This window comes from Ricinus communis, chromosome 1 (assembly GCF_019578655.1).
Source record: "Ricinus communis isolate WT05 ecotype wild-type chromosome 1, ASM1957865v1, whole genome shotgun sequence".
NCBI lineage: Eukaryota > Viridiplantae > Streptophyta > Magnoliopsida > Malpighiales > Euphorbiaceae > Ricinus > Ricinus communis.
Window position 1 is genome coordinate 26,695,167 of NC_063256.1, and position 16,448 is coordinate 26,711,614.

Genomic DNA, 16,448 nt, shown 5'->3' on the forward strand with positions numbered 1-16,448 from the left:
CAGGTAAATAAGAAAGTTCCCTCAATGCAACTGCACAAAACCTGTTTACCATAAGCTTGCTCATAAATCTCATCTTCGCTACTGTGAATAAATGAATACCAAAATCAAAGGATCTTTACAAGGGTTGAAATATGGCTAAGGTAAAGGTAAGAATATTTGGATAGAAGTGTAAATTATACTGAAAAATCATGTAATTATTTAGAATGAATGCTTCAGGAGCTGAATGCCAAATCAACAAAAATACTTAAGCCTTATTTGAAGTAAAGGATGCTCACAAGAATTAAATCCAAAAGAGAAAAGAGCTAAGCAATAAGTCTGAAATTTTTTTCCTTTTCTTTATCTTATATATATATATACATACATATATACATATATATATATATGATGCAGATTAAAATGAGTTTAAAATCTTCTTAATGCAAATGATGTTTCTTTCCCGGAACCCAATAGGCTCTGATACCAAGATGAGACTATGAGACTAACAAGTTTCTGGTGTGTAGGATCCTCCTCAAATGAGGCAAGCACGGAGCATACACTTGTTAAATCTTAAATAAGAATGGAAGATAAGATGATAAATTTTATTAATAGATGAACAAATATACAAACTTTGAAGTAAGAACTTTAAACAAAAGAAAGCTTTAAACAAAAGAAATATAACTTACAAGAGGAATTGAATACAAGAGGAAGGTGGTTTTCTCACTATGACTCTCACACTCTATCTTTTCTCACTATATTTCTAATGGTATGACTTGAAGAATACAAGATTCTCGTGTTATTTTTCAGTCTATCTTCTTCTTTGGAAAACTCCTCTATTTATAGAGGTCTTCAACCTTGAAGCTTTGGATGCTCTTCTTTGGATGCTCTTCCTAGTGGAATGAGGGGCTCCATGTCTTTTGTATTCTTTTGATAATGTAGTAAGATGCTCCACTACCTTTGAAGAAGTTGTCTGCCACGCTTTGGAAAAGAATCTTTTGCTTTTTTAAAGAGTCTTTTGTCTTCTTTCTTTTTCTTTTTAAATGACTCTTTTTTTTATTGGGCATTTGGCCCATTACATAAATATTTTGGGCTGCCATTTCTGGTTTTCAACCCAAGGGCTTTACAGATGTATCATTTGATGGGCTTGAATATCCCAAAATAGTTCTCTTCATTTGAGTCACCATCTAGGTCTATTGCTGCTGAGCTGGTGCTAGAAGAGGAAGATGAAGCTTTCGATTTTCCTTTGGAAGAGGCGGTTTCTGACAACTGTTTGATCAATTGTAAGAAATTTTCTTGGTGGTTAAATTTATCCCACCATTTGACTTTGAATCTTTAGGCAAGGATGATTTCTCCATCTGCTGCTTGATTGAAATGGAAATACCATACACATACCTAGGGGAGAAAAAAGTTTGAACAAAATAGAAGTAAAGGTGTAAAACGTCTTTCTATTTTGTTTGGTTTATAGTGGGCTTTGAATAAGTTAAACAGAGGTAGAACTTCTGGAATTATGGTCTCCGGAACATTGCCATAAAAATTCCACCATTGTTTAAACCAATATGGGATCTTTGAAGTTTGGATTGAGCTTGTATCGAAGTAGAAAAGCTAGGAATGGCTTTGTCCTTCGTTTTGAAGAAGAAAGGTATTAAACCAAGCTTGCTGGTAATCCCAATAGTTGAAAGAAGTGTTTAGGCTTGATGGGTAGGTTCTTTGGAGGGAAGTTGGAAAAGATCTTGATGAGTGTAAATCCATCCCCCAATCTGAAGGATGAAGGATTCTTTGTATGGTGCATGTGGAATATGTAGGGTCTTTATGGTCTTTGTGCTTTTTGAAGTGTTTGAACTTTGCAGAACCAGTTACCTCAAGGATAGAGTGGTAGTAGGATTGAGGTTTTGAAATATTCCAGGGCTTGAAATACCATCCTGGAGGGAAAATCTTTGAAATCAGTTTTGAGGGGCTTTCTGTACAGAACCCTTCCTCAATAGTCAAAATGCTTTGAAAATTTTGCTTTTCTATATACTCATTAGATTTGAAAAGTTTCATTTGTGACAAAACTATTTCTTGAGAGTTGGATTTTGAAATACTTTGAGAGCTCTGAGATAGGTTTTGAGGGAAAATTTCTATCTCAGGTTTTGAAAAAGGGATAGAAAGTATACCTTTACCCTTGTTGGAAAAGGAGGATGTCTTTGTAGAGACTTCGGGGTGAAGTTGTATCATTTGCTTTGAATATTCTTCGACCCTTTTTAGAAATTCAGGATCTTGCTGTGCAAGCCGCTCCTGAATTTGTAATTGTTGTTGTTGGACCGGATCTACCTTACTTTTGTCAATTTCTTCTTGGATGATTTTGGTCTAGGTTCGGATAGGCTTTGAAAAGGAGGGTAAAATCTCCTTCTTTGGACTATGAACAAGCTTTGAACTTGTGATGAGCATAGTTTTACACATATTTGCTTGCATATTATTGCGTATGTTCTTAGCAATTATTGTGCTTTTATTCCCAGATCACCCGTGTTTTGTGTTCTTTTGCATTTCAGGAACATTTATAGGACCATCATCGGTGTTTAAGCAATTATAGATCAATACGTGCGGAAACGGACGAGAATTCATCAAGATCGGACAAGAGCCCGCGTTGTACACATTGAGCACGGCCTGAGTCAAGGCCGTGCTGACCATCACGGCCTAGACTCTGGCCGTGACCAACCATCAAAACTTGGTCTTCAAAATAATAGTTTGGGCACGGTTTGTAGCCACCACGGCCTCAAGCCGGCCGTGGTGGCGGCCAGACGGGAGCAACACGGTCATGGTGAAACCCTAGTTGGTGAGATCCACAGTTTCAACACGGCATGGACTCCGGACGTGCTGACCAGCACGGCCTTGACCACGGCCGTGCTGAGTTAAATATATAAGAAAAATTCATTTTTCTAAGAGAGAGGTGGGAAAAAAGAGTGACATTGAGCCCCAAAGGTCGGTCTTGGTTCTTCGCATAATAATCTTGAAAAGTAGAGAGTTGCGCAGTGAGTAAGAATCCCGAAATCGTAAGATTCCGAGTGCAAAACAGTAGTGGAGCAATTCAAGAGGCAGTTTAGGAGATTAATCAAAGTGTAGATCTAGATTTGGAGTTGTTCATCCAATTCGAGAGAAAAGGGTGTACATGTTTTATTTTCATTATTCGTTCATTGTAATTGATTTCCTAGATTGTTTTAAACATGAACATGTTTAGCTAAATTGATTAAATCCATTGGGATTTCTTTGCTATGTTGGTTTGATATTATATTGTTGGATTGTTTGAGTTGGTTTTGTATTCTTCTTGTTTTCAGTGTTAATAAGATTATGCATTATTCATGAGACATTGTGAATTGTGATGTTTAGATTGCTTTATGAGATTGAGAAATCCGTTTGGCAATTAGAACTTTGAATAACAAGAACTGGTTAATAATCGCTTAGAGATAAGGATAATTAACTAGCCGGATTAAGAATTAACAAAGCTTAATAGAGGCGGATTAAAGCTTAATGCTAATTTAAGAATCAATCGTTAGGAAGAGATTCCAACTTTAGGTTATTAGGTTTAGGAATTCGGTTATCTCGAGAGAGAAACCGAATTCGGTTAAGAATTTGATTGCCAACTAGTTTAGATTCCCTTTGGGTTTGTCTTCTTGTCTTGATTATTTCACTTATCAATTACTCCTGCATCTCCCTTAGAACTTAGCTCGTAGTTAATAGTTAGTTTAGAATTTATTCATCATCCATTTTAGGTTAATATAACAAAGAACAAAGAAGTAACTCTGGGCTTTCGCTTTCCCGAGGAATACGACCTTGATACTCGCCATTAGTGCTAGACTGCATCGATAGGTACACTGCCTTAGATTGTAGCTAACACGAGTAGCAACCCATCAACTTGCTGTCAACTTTTCTTGTTTTGCTTTTGATTTTTTTGGCATTTTCACTATTGTCTTTTGAAGGAACTCTTTGCTTAGATAGTCTGGAATTGAATTCGAATCTCCTCTTATGTATTCAATTTCAAAATAAAAAATAGAAAGAATGGCTTGCCATCTGGCAAAAATCTGTTTTGAAGCTATGTTTTGAACATCTTTTTGTAAAACTTCTTTAGCATATTTACAATCAATTCTTAAAAGAAATTTTTGGTTTAAAAGGTCGCTTTGGAATTTTAAAATGCACAAAACTATCGAAAGAATTTCTTTTCTGATAGTTGAATAATTTTTTTATGTATCATTCTAGTGTGCAGAAGTAAACTGGACAATACATTCTTTGTTGTTTTGGACTTGCTTAAGAATCCCACCATATCCTAGATTTGATGCATCAGTTTCAACTATTTTGAATGCAGATGGATCAGCTAGGTGTAAACATGGTATTTCAGACACTTACTTTTTTATGCTTTGGACAATCTTTGTATGCTCATAGGGGGGCATTCTGAAAAAGAAACATCATTTGCATAAAGAAGATTTTAAACTCATTTTAATCTGCATCATATCACTGATAAACAAACTTGTTCATTTATGCACAGTAGTAAGTCCCGTCTGGTGTAAGGGCAGTAAAACTGGTGGCTTGGTTCATGTTTATTTAGAGAGTTATCTTGGTTTATTTTAAAATGAATTTAGAACCTTTTTTCTATAGATCTTCTTCTTTCTCAAACTCTTCTACCTCTGAGTCTTAAATAGTGAAGAAATCACTATTGAAGATTTTTCAAAGCATATTGATGATTGAGAAATACCCAAGGTTCAAAAGAAACAAATTTATGAGTTTTCAAAGTTTCCTCTCTTCAAAACTGATTTTACTATCAAAACTGAAGAAAGAGATATTCAGATTTCAAAGCCTTTTGAAGAAATTTATCTTTTGAATCTAAAGACCCTCCAGAAGCATAAAGAAAAAGACTATAAGTATATCCTTATAGGCCTTGTCCAGGTAGGAATAAAGCCCCTTACCAGAGAAGGTTTAGATACTTCCATCTTAGCAGTTCTTAGAGATGCTAGGTTTACAAATTTCTATGATTCTTTGTTAGGTACTATTGAGTCAAGCCTCAATAAAGGACCAATTTCTTTCAATTGTTTTCCAAACATTACAATTTCATTAAATGATAAAAATGTTTTAAAGAGCATTGTTCTTCAAATAAAGACATATAATTACAAAATGCTTGAAGGATCTATTCCAATAGCATTGATTTTCAAAATACATTCCAAAGCCATGATTTCTGCTTTTAGTTCAAAACACAAACTCCATTTACCAAAAGGAGAAACCTTATTCTTATAAACAGATCTTTCCAAATCCAATGCAACTATTCCAAAAAAACATTCAATGGAAAGATATCACTCTTCCAGAAGATGGATCCTTGAAGGTGCAACCCAACCTGAATCACCAAAGCAAACAGAGCCAAATACAAATCTCAAAAATATAACCCAATTTCCAAATGGAAAAGTAAAGCTTACATTCAACAAGAAATCAACCTCTTCTAGATTTTCTGATGATGATTCTTCAACATCGACCATAGATATTGGAAGGGTGTCAAAAATACCTTATGTTATTTATGCTCCTTACAAAGACCAACTCCATCTCAAACACAACCAAGATTTTCAACATCTGATATACCAAGCTCAAACACTATATTACAGAATGTTGATTACCAAAGTAATATCCCCAGACCCGTCTACAATGAACCAAAGAAAGAAGATGAGGATATAGAGACCGTCTCTACCCCCTCTTCACCATCACTATCTGCAATAACACAAAATCTAGAAGCAGAAATCAACATGATTTCAAAATATTTTCAAATCAATAAACAGCTTTTACATGAAGATTTATATTCAAAGAAAAACCATTCTAAAAAACTTTGGTTTTTTAAGCATTTTTTACAAGAAAAAGACAGTATTCAAGAGAGATACTATCGATTTTGTAGAAAAAAATAAGATCCAAATCAAATTTTTTGATTAGTTTCAGATTTATTGCAAAGAAAATAGTATTCTTTATCCTTTCAAAGAAAAGCTTATTAGTCCTGTTACTGTAAGAAACAAGGCTCTAGAATGGAAGGTCGGAGAAAACCAAACCATCCAGTCTGAACACCCTCCCCTTAGGAAAATAACCATTCCTTACAGAGAGAATGAAATAGAGGCTACACCTTACAAATTGATAGGAGAAGATCTTGAGAAAAATGTCAAGAATATTGTTCAGCAGAACAATTTCTCGAATACCTATCTTAACACAATAGGGAAGCAGCTTGTTAGGATAGAAAGCCAGATCCAAAAACCTTTTGTAGTCTTCACCGCTCCAATCCCCAACACTGATCATCCAAAAGAGATAAGCCAATCAGAAAAACTCAAAAATCCATTCTTCAAACCCTACCAAATCTCAAAGCCTAGCCAAGACCAATTTTAGAAACAAGCGAGGTTCAGAGCGATCGAGCAACTTAGCAAATTAGCCACTTCTGAGTCTTCCAAAAACCTAGTGCTAGATACTCCTCAAAGCAGTAGGAATATCAGTGCTATAGATCTAGCCCAATGCGATGAATCCAATGATTCAGAGCTTGAAAGTGTCACTGAAAAACCCTCCAACATCAACAGATTGGGATGACAAGGCCTTAGATTGACCTGGCATACTTCTAGGAATACTGCTCCAGATCTAGGAATAGAAAATAGGAATAATATCCTAACCCAATCTAGATTCAATGCCTCTTCCGTCTATGAATGGAATATAGATGGAATGTTAGAATACAATATTCTTGGTATCTTACAACAGATGACCATGGCAGCCAATGCTTACAAAACCCAAAGTGGTACCTCTGATAGAGCCATTGTCGAACTCCTCATAGCTGGATTTTTTGGCCAGCTTAAAGGATGGTGGGATTACCATCTCACACATGCACAACAGCTCCAAATCTTGAGCTTCCCTGAGAACAAACGGAGATGTGAATTATAGAGCAAAACTTGATCTCCAACTTGAAACTCCTTGGAGCCCTTCAACCGCTTGTCGTGCCATTTCTTGGTAAACTCCTTGTAGATGAATGAGTTGCCATAAGCTTGCTAGCACCATTCATCCAACTCATTGAGCTGCCACTGTCTCTGTTTACCTGTAGAATTAAAATCAAAATTGCAAGTTCTCAAGGCCCAAAGAGCTCTATGGTCTAACTTAAGAGGTAAATGGCAAGCTTTCCTGTACACAAGCCTATAAGGTGTAAACCTGTAAAAGTACGATATGCTGTCCTAAATGCCCAAAGTGCATCATCTAACTTATCCGCCCAATCCTTCCTACTCACTCCCATAGTTTTCTCTAAGATGCGTTCAAGCCCCTATTGGTAACCTCTATTTGCCCACTAGTCTGCGGGTGATAGGGTGTAGAAAACCTATGGGTCACTCCATATCGCTTAAGTACTCTATCCAGTTGAGTATTAAAAAAATGAGTCCTTCTATCACTAATTAGTGCCCTAGATGTGCCAAACCTAGCAAACAATCGCTTAAGGAACTTAGTAACGACTCTAGCATTATCAGTAGGGAAAGCTTGCACTTCTGGCCACTTAGAGAAATACTCAACAACAATAAGGATATATTAATTGCCAAAAGAAGAAGGAAAAGGCCCCATGAAGTTAATGGCCCAAACATCAAAAATCTCAACCGCTTGAATGCTTGTTCGGGGCATCTCATCACGAGCAGAGATGTTACCTAACCTCTGGCATGCATCACAAACCTTCACGAATGCTCTAGCATCCTGAAAGATGGTCAGCTAATAGAATCCACCTTCCTAGCAATATGGTTAGCTACTTGATGACCTCCTGTCGGTCCCTCATAGAAATGCCTTAAAAACTGGAGGATCTCCTCCCCATATACGTATGGCCGAATCACCTAGTCTGCACAAACTCAAAATTGAAAAAAGGGTCTTCCAAAATGTAGTACTTTAAATCATTAAAGAATTTCTTCTTTTGCTGAAATGTCATACCTTTTGGTAGGACCTTTGCAACCAAGTAATTTGCAAAATCAAAAAACCAAGGGATATTTGAAGATACCTAAATTGAGCACAAGTACTCATCCGGAAAACTATCATCAATAGCCCTCTTATCCAGTGCATCTATGCTCGGGTTCTCCAACCTCGAAAGATGATCTGCGGCCAAGTTCTCCAAACCCTTCTTATCCTTGATCTCAATGTCAAACTCCTGCAAAAGTAAAATCCAACGAATGAGTCCCGGCTTAGCATTATGCTTTCCAAATAAGTACCTCAACGCCGAATGCTCCGTGTAGACCACGGTCTTGGATAGTACCAAGTATGAGCGAAACTTATCAAAAGCGTATACGACAACAAGCAACTCCTTGTCAGTAGTGGTATAGTGCTCTTGGGCATCTGTCAGTGTCTTGCTAGTATAATAGATTGGTTGGAACTTCTTATCAAGCCTCTGTCCTAAAACAGCTCCAATTGCAAAATCACTAGCATCACACATTAGCTTAAAAGGCAGCCCCCAGTTAGACGAAACCATACTAGGGGTTGTAGTTAGCTTCTCCTTAAGTAACTCAAAAGCCTGCAAACAGTCATCATAAACTACAAATGGAACATCTTTTACAAGCAACTGAGTCAAAGGTCTAGCAATCTTAGAAAAGTCCTTAATGAACCTTCTATAAAAACCTGCATGACCAAGGAAACTCCTAACAGCCTTAACCGAGCTAGAGGGTGGCAACTTAGAAATGGTCTCTACCTTAGCTCTATCTACCTCTATCCCTGCATGTGAAATCTTATTCCCTAGCACAATACCCTCTCTCACCATGAAATGACACTTTTCCTAATTCAACACAAGATTAGCTTCTACATAGCGTGCAAGCATACACTCTAAATTAAGCAAACAATGGGAGAAAAAGTTACCAAATACCGAGAAGTCGTCTATAAAAACCTCCATAGACTCTTTAATCATATTATGAAAGATCACCATCATACACCTCTAAAAAGTAGCAGGTGCATTACACAAACCGAATGGTAACCTCCTGTATGCAAACGTACCATAGAGGTAAGTGAAAGTGGTTTTCTCTTAGTCCTCAAGTGTAATGAAAATCTGAAAGTAACTTGAAAAACTGTCAAGAAAGCAATAAAACATATGTACTGATAAGCGCTCTAACACCTGGTCAATAAAAGGAAGGGGAAAATGGTCCTTCCGAGTTGCATCATTGAGCCTCCTGTAATCAATGTAAACTCGAAAACCAGTTACCATCCTAGTCGGTATCAGCTCATCCTTCTCATTCTTGGCCATACCTTCCTTCTTGGGCACAACCTGCACAAGACTAACCCAAGAGCTGTTAGAAATAGGGTAAATCAAAAACCCAAGAGCTGTCAGAAATAGGGTAAATCAAACCTGCATCCATAAGTTTAATTACCTCCTTTTTTACTACTTACTTCATATTCGGGTTTAAACCTCGTTGTGCCTGTACCACTAGCCTATAATTATCCTCCATCAGGATCTTATGTGAACAATAGCTGGGGTTGATTCTAGGAATGTATGCAATTGATGAGCATAATTTTACACATATTTGCTTGCATATTATTGCGTATGTTCTTAGCAATTATTGTGCTTTTATTCCCAGATCACCCGTGTTTTATGTTCTTTTGTATTTTAGGAACATTTATAGGACCATCATCGGTGTTTAAGCAATTATAGATCAATACGTGCGAAAACGGACGAGAATTCACCAAGATCGGACAAGAGCCCGCAATGCATACATTGAGCACGGCCTGGACTCTGGCCGTGCTCAACCATTGGCTTCGATTCTTGAAATTGGCACTTTGGGCACGGTTTCCGTAGCCACCACGGCCTTCAGCACGGCCCGTGGTGGCCAACATGGGGAGAAACACGGCCCGTGGTGGCCAACACGGGGAGAAACACGGCCGTGGTGAAACCCTACTTGGTGAGATCCACGGTTCGACGGCTGGACTTGGTAGACCAAAGACGGCCTTGAACACGGCCGTGCTTGAGTTAAATATATAAGAAAAATTCATTTTCTTAGAAAAAGAAGAGGGAAGAAGTGACATAGAGCCCTAGTGGTCGGTTCGGTTCTCGCACAATACCTTGGAGCAGAGAGAGGTTGAGTGAGTAAAATCCGGAATCGTAAGATTCCGAGTGCAAAAACAAACGATGGTGGAGCAATTCAAGAGGTAGTTTGGGAGATTAATCAAAGTGTAGATCCAGATTTGGAGCTGTTCATCCAATTCGAGAGAAAAGGGTGTACATGTTTTATTTTCATTATTCTTTCATTGTAATTGATTTCCTAGATTATTTTAAACATGAACATGTTTAGCTAGACTAATTTAATCCATTGGGATTTCTTTACTATGTTGGCTTGATATTATATTGTTGGATTGTTTGAGTTGGTTTTGTATTCTTCTTGTTTTTAGTATTAATAAGATTATGCATTATTCATGAGACGTTGTGAATTGTGATGTTTAGATTGCTTTATGAGATTGAGAAATCCGTTTGACAATTGGAATTTTGAATAACAAGAACTGGTTAATAATCACTTAGAGATAAGGACAATTAACTAGCCGGATTAAGAATTAACAAAGCTTAATAGAGGCGGATTAAAGTTTAATGCTAATTTAAGAATCAATCGTTAGGAAGAGATTCCAACTTTAGGTTATTAAGTTTAGGAATTCGGTTATCTCGAGAGAGAAACCGAATTCGGTTAAGAATTCGTCCACGGGTAGCATAATTAGACTCACCGATCCTTTATCTTTTGTTTGATTGCCAACTAGTTTAGATTCCCTTTGGATTTATCTTCTTGTCTTGATTATTTCACTTATCAATTACTCCTGCATCTCCCTTAGAATTTAGTTCGTAGTTAATAGCTAGTTTAGAAGTTATTCATCATCCATTTTAGGTTAATATAATAAAGAACAAAGAAGTAACTCTGGGCTTTCGCTTTCCCAAGGAATACGACCTTGATACTCGCCATTAGTGCTAGACTGCATCGATAGGTACACTGCCTTAGATTGTAGCTAACACGGATTTAGCCTATCAGCAATCTTGTATGCAAAGGCCTTAGGATGCTTCTTGAGGGAAGCCAAAGTCATCTCCCTCTTCTCGGGGGTCAAATCAGCTGTAATGATTACGATAACTTCTCTGCCTCATCTAAATAGACACAGGTCAAGTGCTTAGGCAGCTCCTTCAACTCTAGGGCTGGTGGCTCCTCAAGTGAAGGTCTAGATTTATGCACACCTGACCTGTGAATATTAATAAAATGGTCAGTAGACCTGTTTGGCTCACTAGCCAGTAAACAAGTAAGTTGCTCCAACATATCCTCGTTGGACAACTCCTCATCATCATCAGCTTGTAATGCTATCTGCAAAGGATCATCAAATAATATCTCCTGTAATGGAGACTCCACAATATCATCCAAAATATCCACAGAATACACAGTATCATCATGGTTAAGTGAATGTCTCATAGAAGTGCTAAGGTCAAAGGTAATAGTCTCATCCCCTACTTTAAGCCGTAAATTCACATCACACATCTATAACAGCCCTAGATGTTGCAAGGAAAGATCTACCTAGAATTAAAGGCACGCTACTCTCACCTTCCATATCCATAACAATAAAATTAATGGAAAATATAAACTTGTCTACCTTAACAAGTACATCCTCAAATATTCCCCTAGGATATTTTACAGTCTTATCTGCTAACTGTATGCTCATCCTAGTAGGTTTAGGTTCACTCAAACCTAATTTCTTAAACAAACTGCTAGGCAGTAGATTGATGCTAGCACATAAATCAGCTAAAGTGTCATTAATAAGTAAATCACCAATAATACAGGGTACAATGAAACTCCCTGGATCACGCCTCTTCACTAGTAGCTTATTTTGAAGAATGGCTGAGCACTCCTCATTTAATGTCACAAGTCCCAAGTCCTCCAACTTTCTCTTATTGCTTAGAATCTTCTTCAAGAACTTTGTATAATTGGGCATCTGCGATATAGCCTCAATAAAAGGTAGGTTAATCCTAAACTGGTTAAATAAATCCAAGAACTTAACAAACTGCTGATCAACCTTCTCCTGCTTCAATCTGTTAGGATATAGAATTGGAGGCTGATATTTCCTCACAGGACTCTTCTTCTTGTCCTCAGTTCGCACAGGCTCACCTCAGGCTCTGGCTCCTTCTTGGCTGGCTCATCCTGCATAATAACATCATCATCAGCCATAGGTAAAGAACTAAATAACTGCTTACCTAATCTCAAGGTGATAGCCTTGACATGCTCCCTCGGGTTTGACTTTGTGGTACTGGGTAGTGTCACTGGCTGTCTCTCAGCCAGTATCTTAGAAATCTGGCCTATCTGATTCTCCAAATTTTGTATGGAGGCCTGCTAATTTTTGAGAGATGTGTCCGTCTGCTGAAATCTGTTCTCTGAAGTAGACATGAACTTTATCATCAACTCCTCTAAATTGGGCTTCTTCTCCTAGTTCTGAGGGAGTTGAGGGAGAACAGTCTATTGTTGGGGCTACTGTTGGTACAACCTCTGAAATCTTGGTGGACCCTAGGTGTTGTTATTTCACCACCTGAAGTTAGGATGGTTTCTCCATCCTGGGTTGTATGTGTTGCTGTAGGGGTTGTTCTGCTGTTTGGGCGCACATATAATCAACATGTTCATGGTCAACAGAAGAAGATGAAGGGGAAGTAAACATACTTCTCATATTATAATTTGCAGTGTAGTGCGAGCCACTATAAAACTCGCAGCCAAGCTGTGCTGTATGGATCAGATCTGGAGCTGGTCGATCTTCTTAGCCAAAAGCTCCACCTGAGCTGCCAAGACTGATATAGAATCTACCTAGTTCACCACTCCCTGCCATCCTGGCATACTCCTAGAAGACTCCACTGATATATATTCGTGGCCATCTCCTCAATTAAGTTATAGGATTACTCTGGTGTCTTACTATTGATGGCCCCACTTGCAGCTACATCCACCATCTACCTCGTGGCTGAGTTCAAGCCATTGTAAAAAGTCTGCACTTGCATCCATACTGGCAAATCATGGTGTGGGTAACATGTCAACAAGTCCTTGTACCTCTCCCATGCATCATACATGCTCTCATCTTCAAATTGGACAAAAGAGGAAATTACGCATCTTTTCAGCCTTAGAAGGAGGAAAGTACTTATAAAAAAATTTCTCATCCAAAGAATTCCAGGTGGTGATTGTGTTAGCTGGTAGGGACTGTAGCCATCTCTTTGCTCTATCCCTAAAGTAAAATGGAAACAGCCTAAGCCGAATGGCATCATCGGTAGTTCTATTAATCTTAAAGGTATCACAAATCTCCAAGAAGTTTATGATGTGGGCATTAGGATCTTTACTGGGCAAGCCTCCAAACTGTACACTCTACTGCACCATTTGAATGACATTTGGCTTAATCTCGAAATTATTTGCTACAATAAGTGGCCGCAATATACTAGTGTGCATTCCCTCCAAGGAAGGTCTAGCAAACTCGTATATCATCCTGTTTACTTCGGCAATGTTGTTGTTGTCGTCTCATATGTCTGCTGGTATATGGACAGGAATCTCAATCTACAACTCCTCTGCGTCTAAATGCTTCCTCAACTGCCTATTGGATCGTTCTGGTTCGGGTAGAGGGTTTACTGGTGCAAATTAGAACTCGTGGTCATAAACTACCTGAAATGAACACGGCAGCAACAACCTAAATAAATAAATAAATGAATCGATGAATAAAATGCAATGACAACAACATAAAAGAAAAATGGCTAAAGTAACAAATAGCAAATTTCACTCTAGTTTCCAAATAAAGATTCCCCGACAACAGTGCCAAAAACTTGATGCGATGCTTATGCAACTACAACTAATATCGATGCAGCCTAGAACAACGGCAAGTATTAAAAATATCATATTTCTCTGGGAAGTGAAATACTAGAGTTACTACTGTTCCTTGTTATCTAGCCTAAAACTAATAGCGAAGGTTTCTAGATTTACTGATGACTAAGAGCTAATTCTAAATGTAATGCGAAAATGAATGAGAAAAGGAAATAATCAAGACAAGAAAGAAAATCCAAAGAGGACCTAGACTAGTTGGCAGCCAAACAAAGGATAACAAATTGTTGAGTCCGATTATGCAACCCGTAGACAGATTCTAAACTGAATTTGGTTTCCCTCTCAAGAAAATCGAATTCCTAAACCTAAGAACCTAAAGTTGGAATCTTTTCCTAACGATTGATTATTAAGTTAGGCTTACACTTTAATCCATCTCTATTAAGCTTTGTTAATTCTTAATTCGATAAATTAATTGACCTTATCTCTAAGTGAAAATTAACTTGTTCTTACAATTAAATTTCCAAATTCAATTAGAATTTCTCAATTACTAAAAGAATTCTATGAATAGTAATCAACACATTCAATGTAAAGAATACTGAAATTTTATTATTAATTGTAAAAAGAATACAAGAGAAAGAAACTCAAACAATCTTAACAATTCAGTACAAAAGCCAACATAGCAAGGAACCCCAATGTTTCAATCAATCTAGCTACACATGTTCATGTCTTACAATGAAAGAATAAGGAAATCGAAACATGTACACTCTTTTCCCTAGAATTGGATGAACAGCTCAAAGCCTTGATCTACACTGTAAATGATCTTTAAAATGCTTTTTGAATTGCTCTAAAACTCCTCTTTAATCTTCAATTGAATTCCAAGAGTTACAAATATGATGTCAAAAGGTAGAATTAGTCTCCTAGAAGCCACCTCGGGATGTTTAAAATGCGTTTAAAGAAATTACAGAGGAAGATGAAGAGTCAAAATTGCAAAACCTTTTCTCCTTACTGGCTCATCCAATTTTATACTGCTCGCCAACATGAGCGTGTTCACACCCGTGCTCCTCCATACAGCCGTGCTTTGGGGCGTGTTATTCTTAGGAACCATGTTGCTTCAAAGTGCTTAAGCTACACGGCTTGGAGATTTTTGCACGGGCCGTGCTATTCAGCACAGGCGATGTTAACTTCCCAAAAGTCAACCCAAGGTCAAACGCTTCTGATTACTTCCGTTTTCACTCAGAATTGATCTAAAATTGCTCGAACACTAATGATGGATCTATAAAATCTCCTAAAATACAAAAGGACACAAAATACAGGTGATTTTGGAATAAAAACACAATAAATGCTAAAACAATGCATAATAATATGCAAGCAAACATGTGTGAAACTATGCACATTATGCCCATAAGCAGAATACATCAGGCTGGGTGACCACTCCAAAACTGTCCCCTCGCCCTGTTAATGTATATGCTAGCAGGCAGTGAAGATATTGCAGGCTATCAGAGAGGCTGGACGCCTTGGACTTGCTCGGGTTGTCACACCCCCATTACATGCTAACCAATAGACATTAGCCAGGAAGCATACAAGCGTCGTAGAATATATACTACATGTAGATAGGTCAGTATGTAGGTTGTTAAGAATCAAGACACAAGGTTATTAACATATAAACATATGATTATACTTAAACATCATTTAACAAGTATTTCAAACATCTTCTTATGCCTTATAAGGCATACTTCCATATATATCACATAGCGCATACAAAATGCATCGGGAGGAGACTCCTGGCCGGCCCAACTGTGAGCTGCTAAAAGCTAGACTTCGCATACAACCAACGGATGCACTACTATTTACAAACTGAAAGAAAAATTTTGGAGAGGGTGAGCCTCCATTTCGGTAAATAAATAATCAACATAATCTATATCACATACACTTAATACAATTTCCACCCAATCACATAACTTTCCATGATTCATAGTTTAGGCATAAATTCATACCATTCTACTCAATTCATTACAACCATCATAGAAAAAAATACAATTCAACAATTATTGTTAGTTCTCACGACATGGATCCCCTTTAATGTGCTGCTCGCCTCATCCTCACCTATCGCACACGTGGTACTCGCCTCATCCTCACATTATACACTTTTATAGCCTCTCTAGGCTTTAGCCTCCCAAGGCTTTATATATATATATATATATATATTTTTTTTTTCACAGGGGAATCCACCATTCACATGCAGATATGCACTTAACATCACAATTCAATCATTTCACTTATATCATATTCAAGCAATAACAATTGTTCCACTCAACACCAATCATTTCCATCTCATTCATTCAAACGTAACACAATATTAAGCAAACACAACCATTCGCGGAATATTTGATGAAATATATAAACATAGCAAATATTAACTATTTACTTACTCAAAATACACTTATTCCTTTAGCATATAAGAACCTCCTTTCTCCACAACTTCCTTTCCAGGCCTTTGAGTACCTGTCAACACATTCATCAATTCACATTTCATGCATATTCCAAATATTCATGTAAATGCTAGTTCTAATGCATTACAAGATCATCCCCTCTCTAATTCATATTAACTCTTCCTCTAAGACTCTCAATTATTGTCTTAATATCATAGAAACATTTTCCATCTAGTTAAATACTAATTTAACTTAAATTAATATC

The 16,448-nt window shown here is 37.4% G+C and overlaps 1 protein-coding gene and 1 non-coding gene across 2 annotated transcripts; one reads left to right on the top strand and one right to left on the bottom strand.

Annotated features, from left to right (window-relative positions):
- Nucleotides 1-11,051: 11,051 nt before the first annotated feature.
- LOC107261818 lies at nucleotides 11,052-12,140 on the bottom strand. Its single transcript, XM_048373306.1, has 3 exons — nucleotides 12,081-12,140; nucleotides 11,520-11,994; nucleotides 11,052-11,425 (listed from the first exon to the last, which is right to left on the bottom strand). The coding sequence occupies exons 1-3, from the start codon at nucleotides 12,138-12,140 to the stop codon at nucleotides 11,052-11,054; spliced, it is 909 nt and encodes a 302-aa protein (XP_048229263.1).
- An 822-nt stretch (nucleotides 12,141-12,962) lies between these two features.
- LOC112536010 lies at nucleotides 12,963-13,066 on the top strand. Its single transcript, XR_003080077.1, has one exon. It is a non-coding gene; the product is annotated as a small nucleolar RNA R71 (small nucleolar RNA).
- The last annotated feature ends 3,382 nt before the right edge of the window (nucleotides 13,067-16,448 follow it).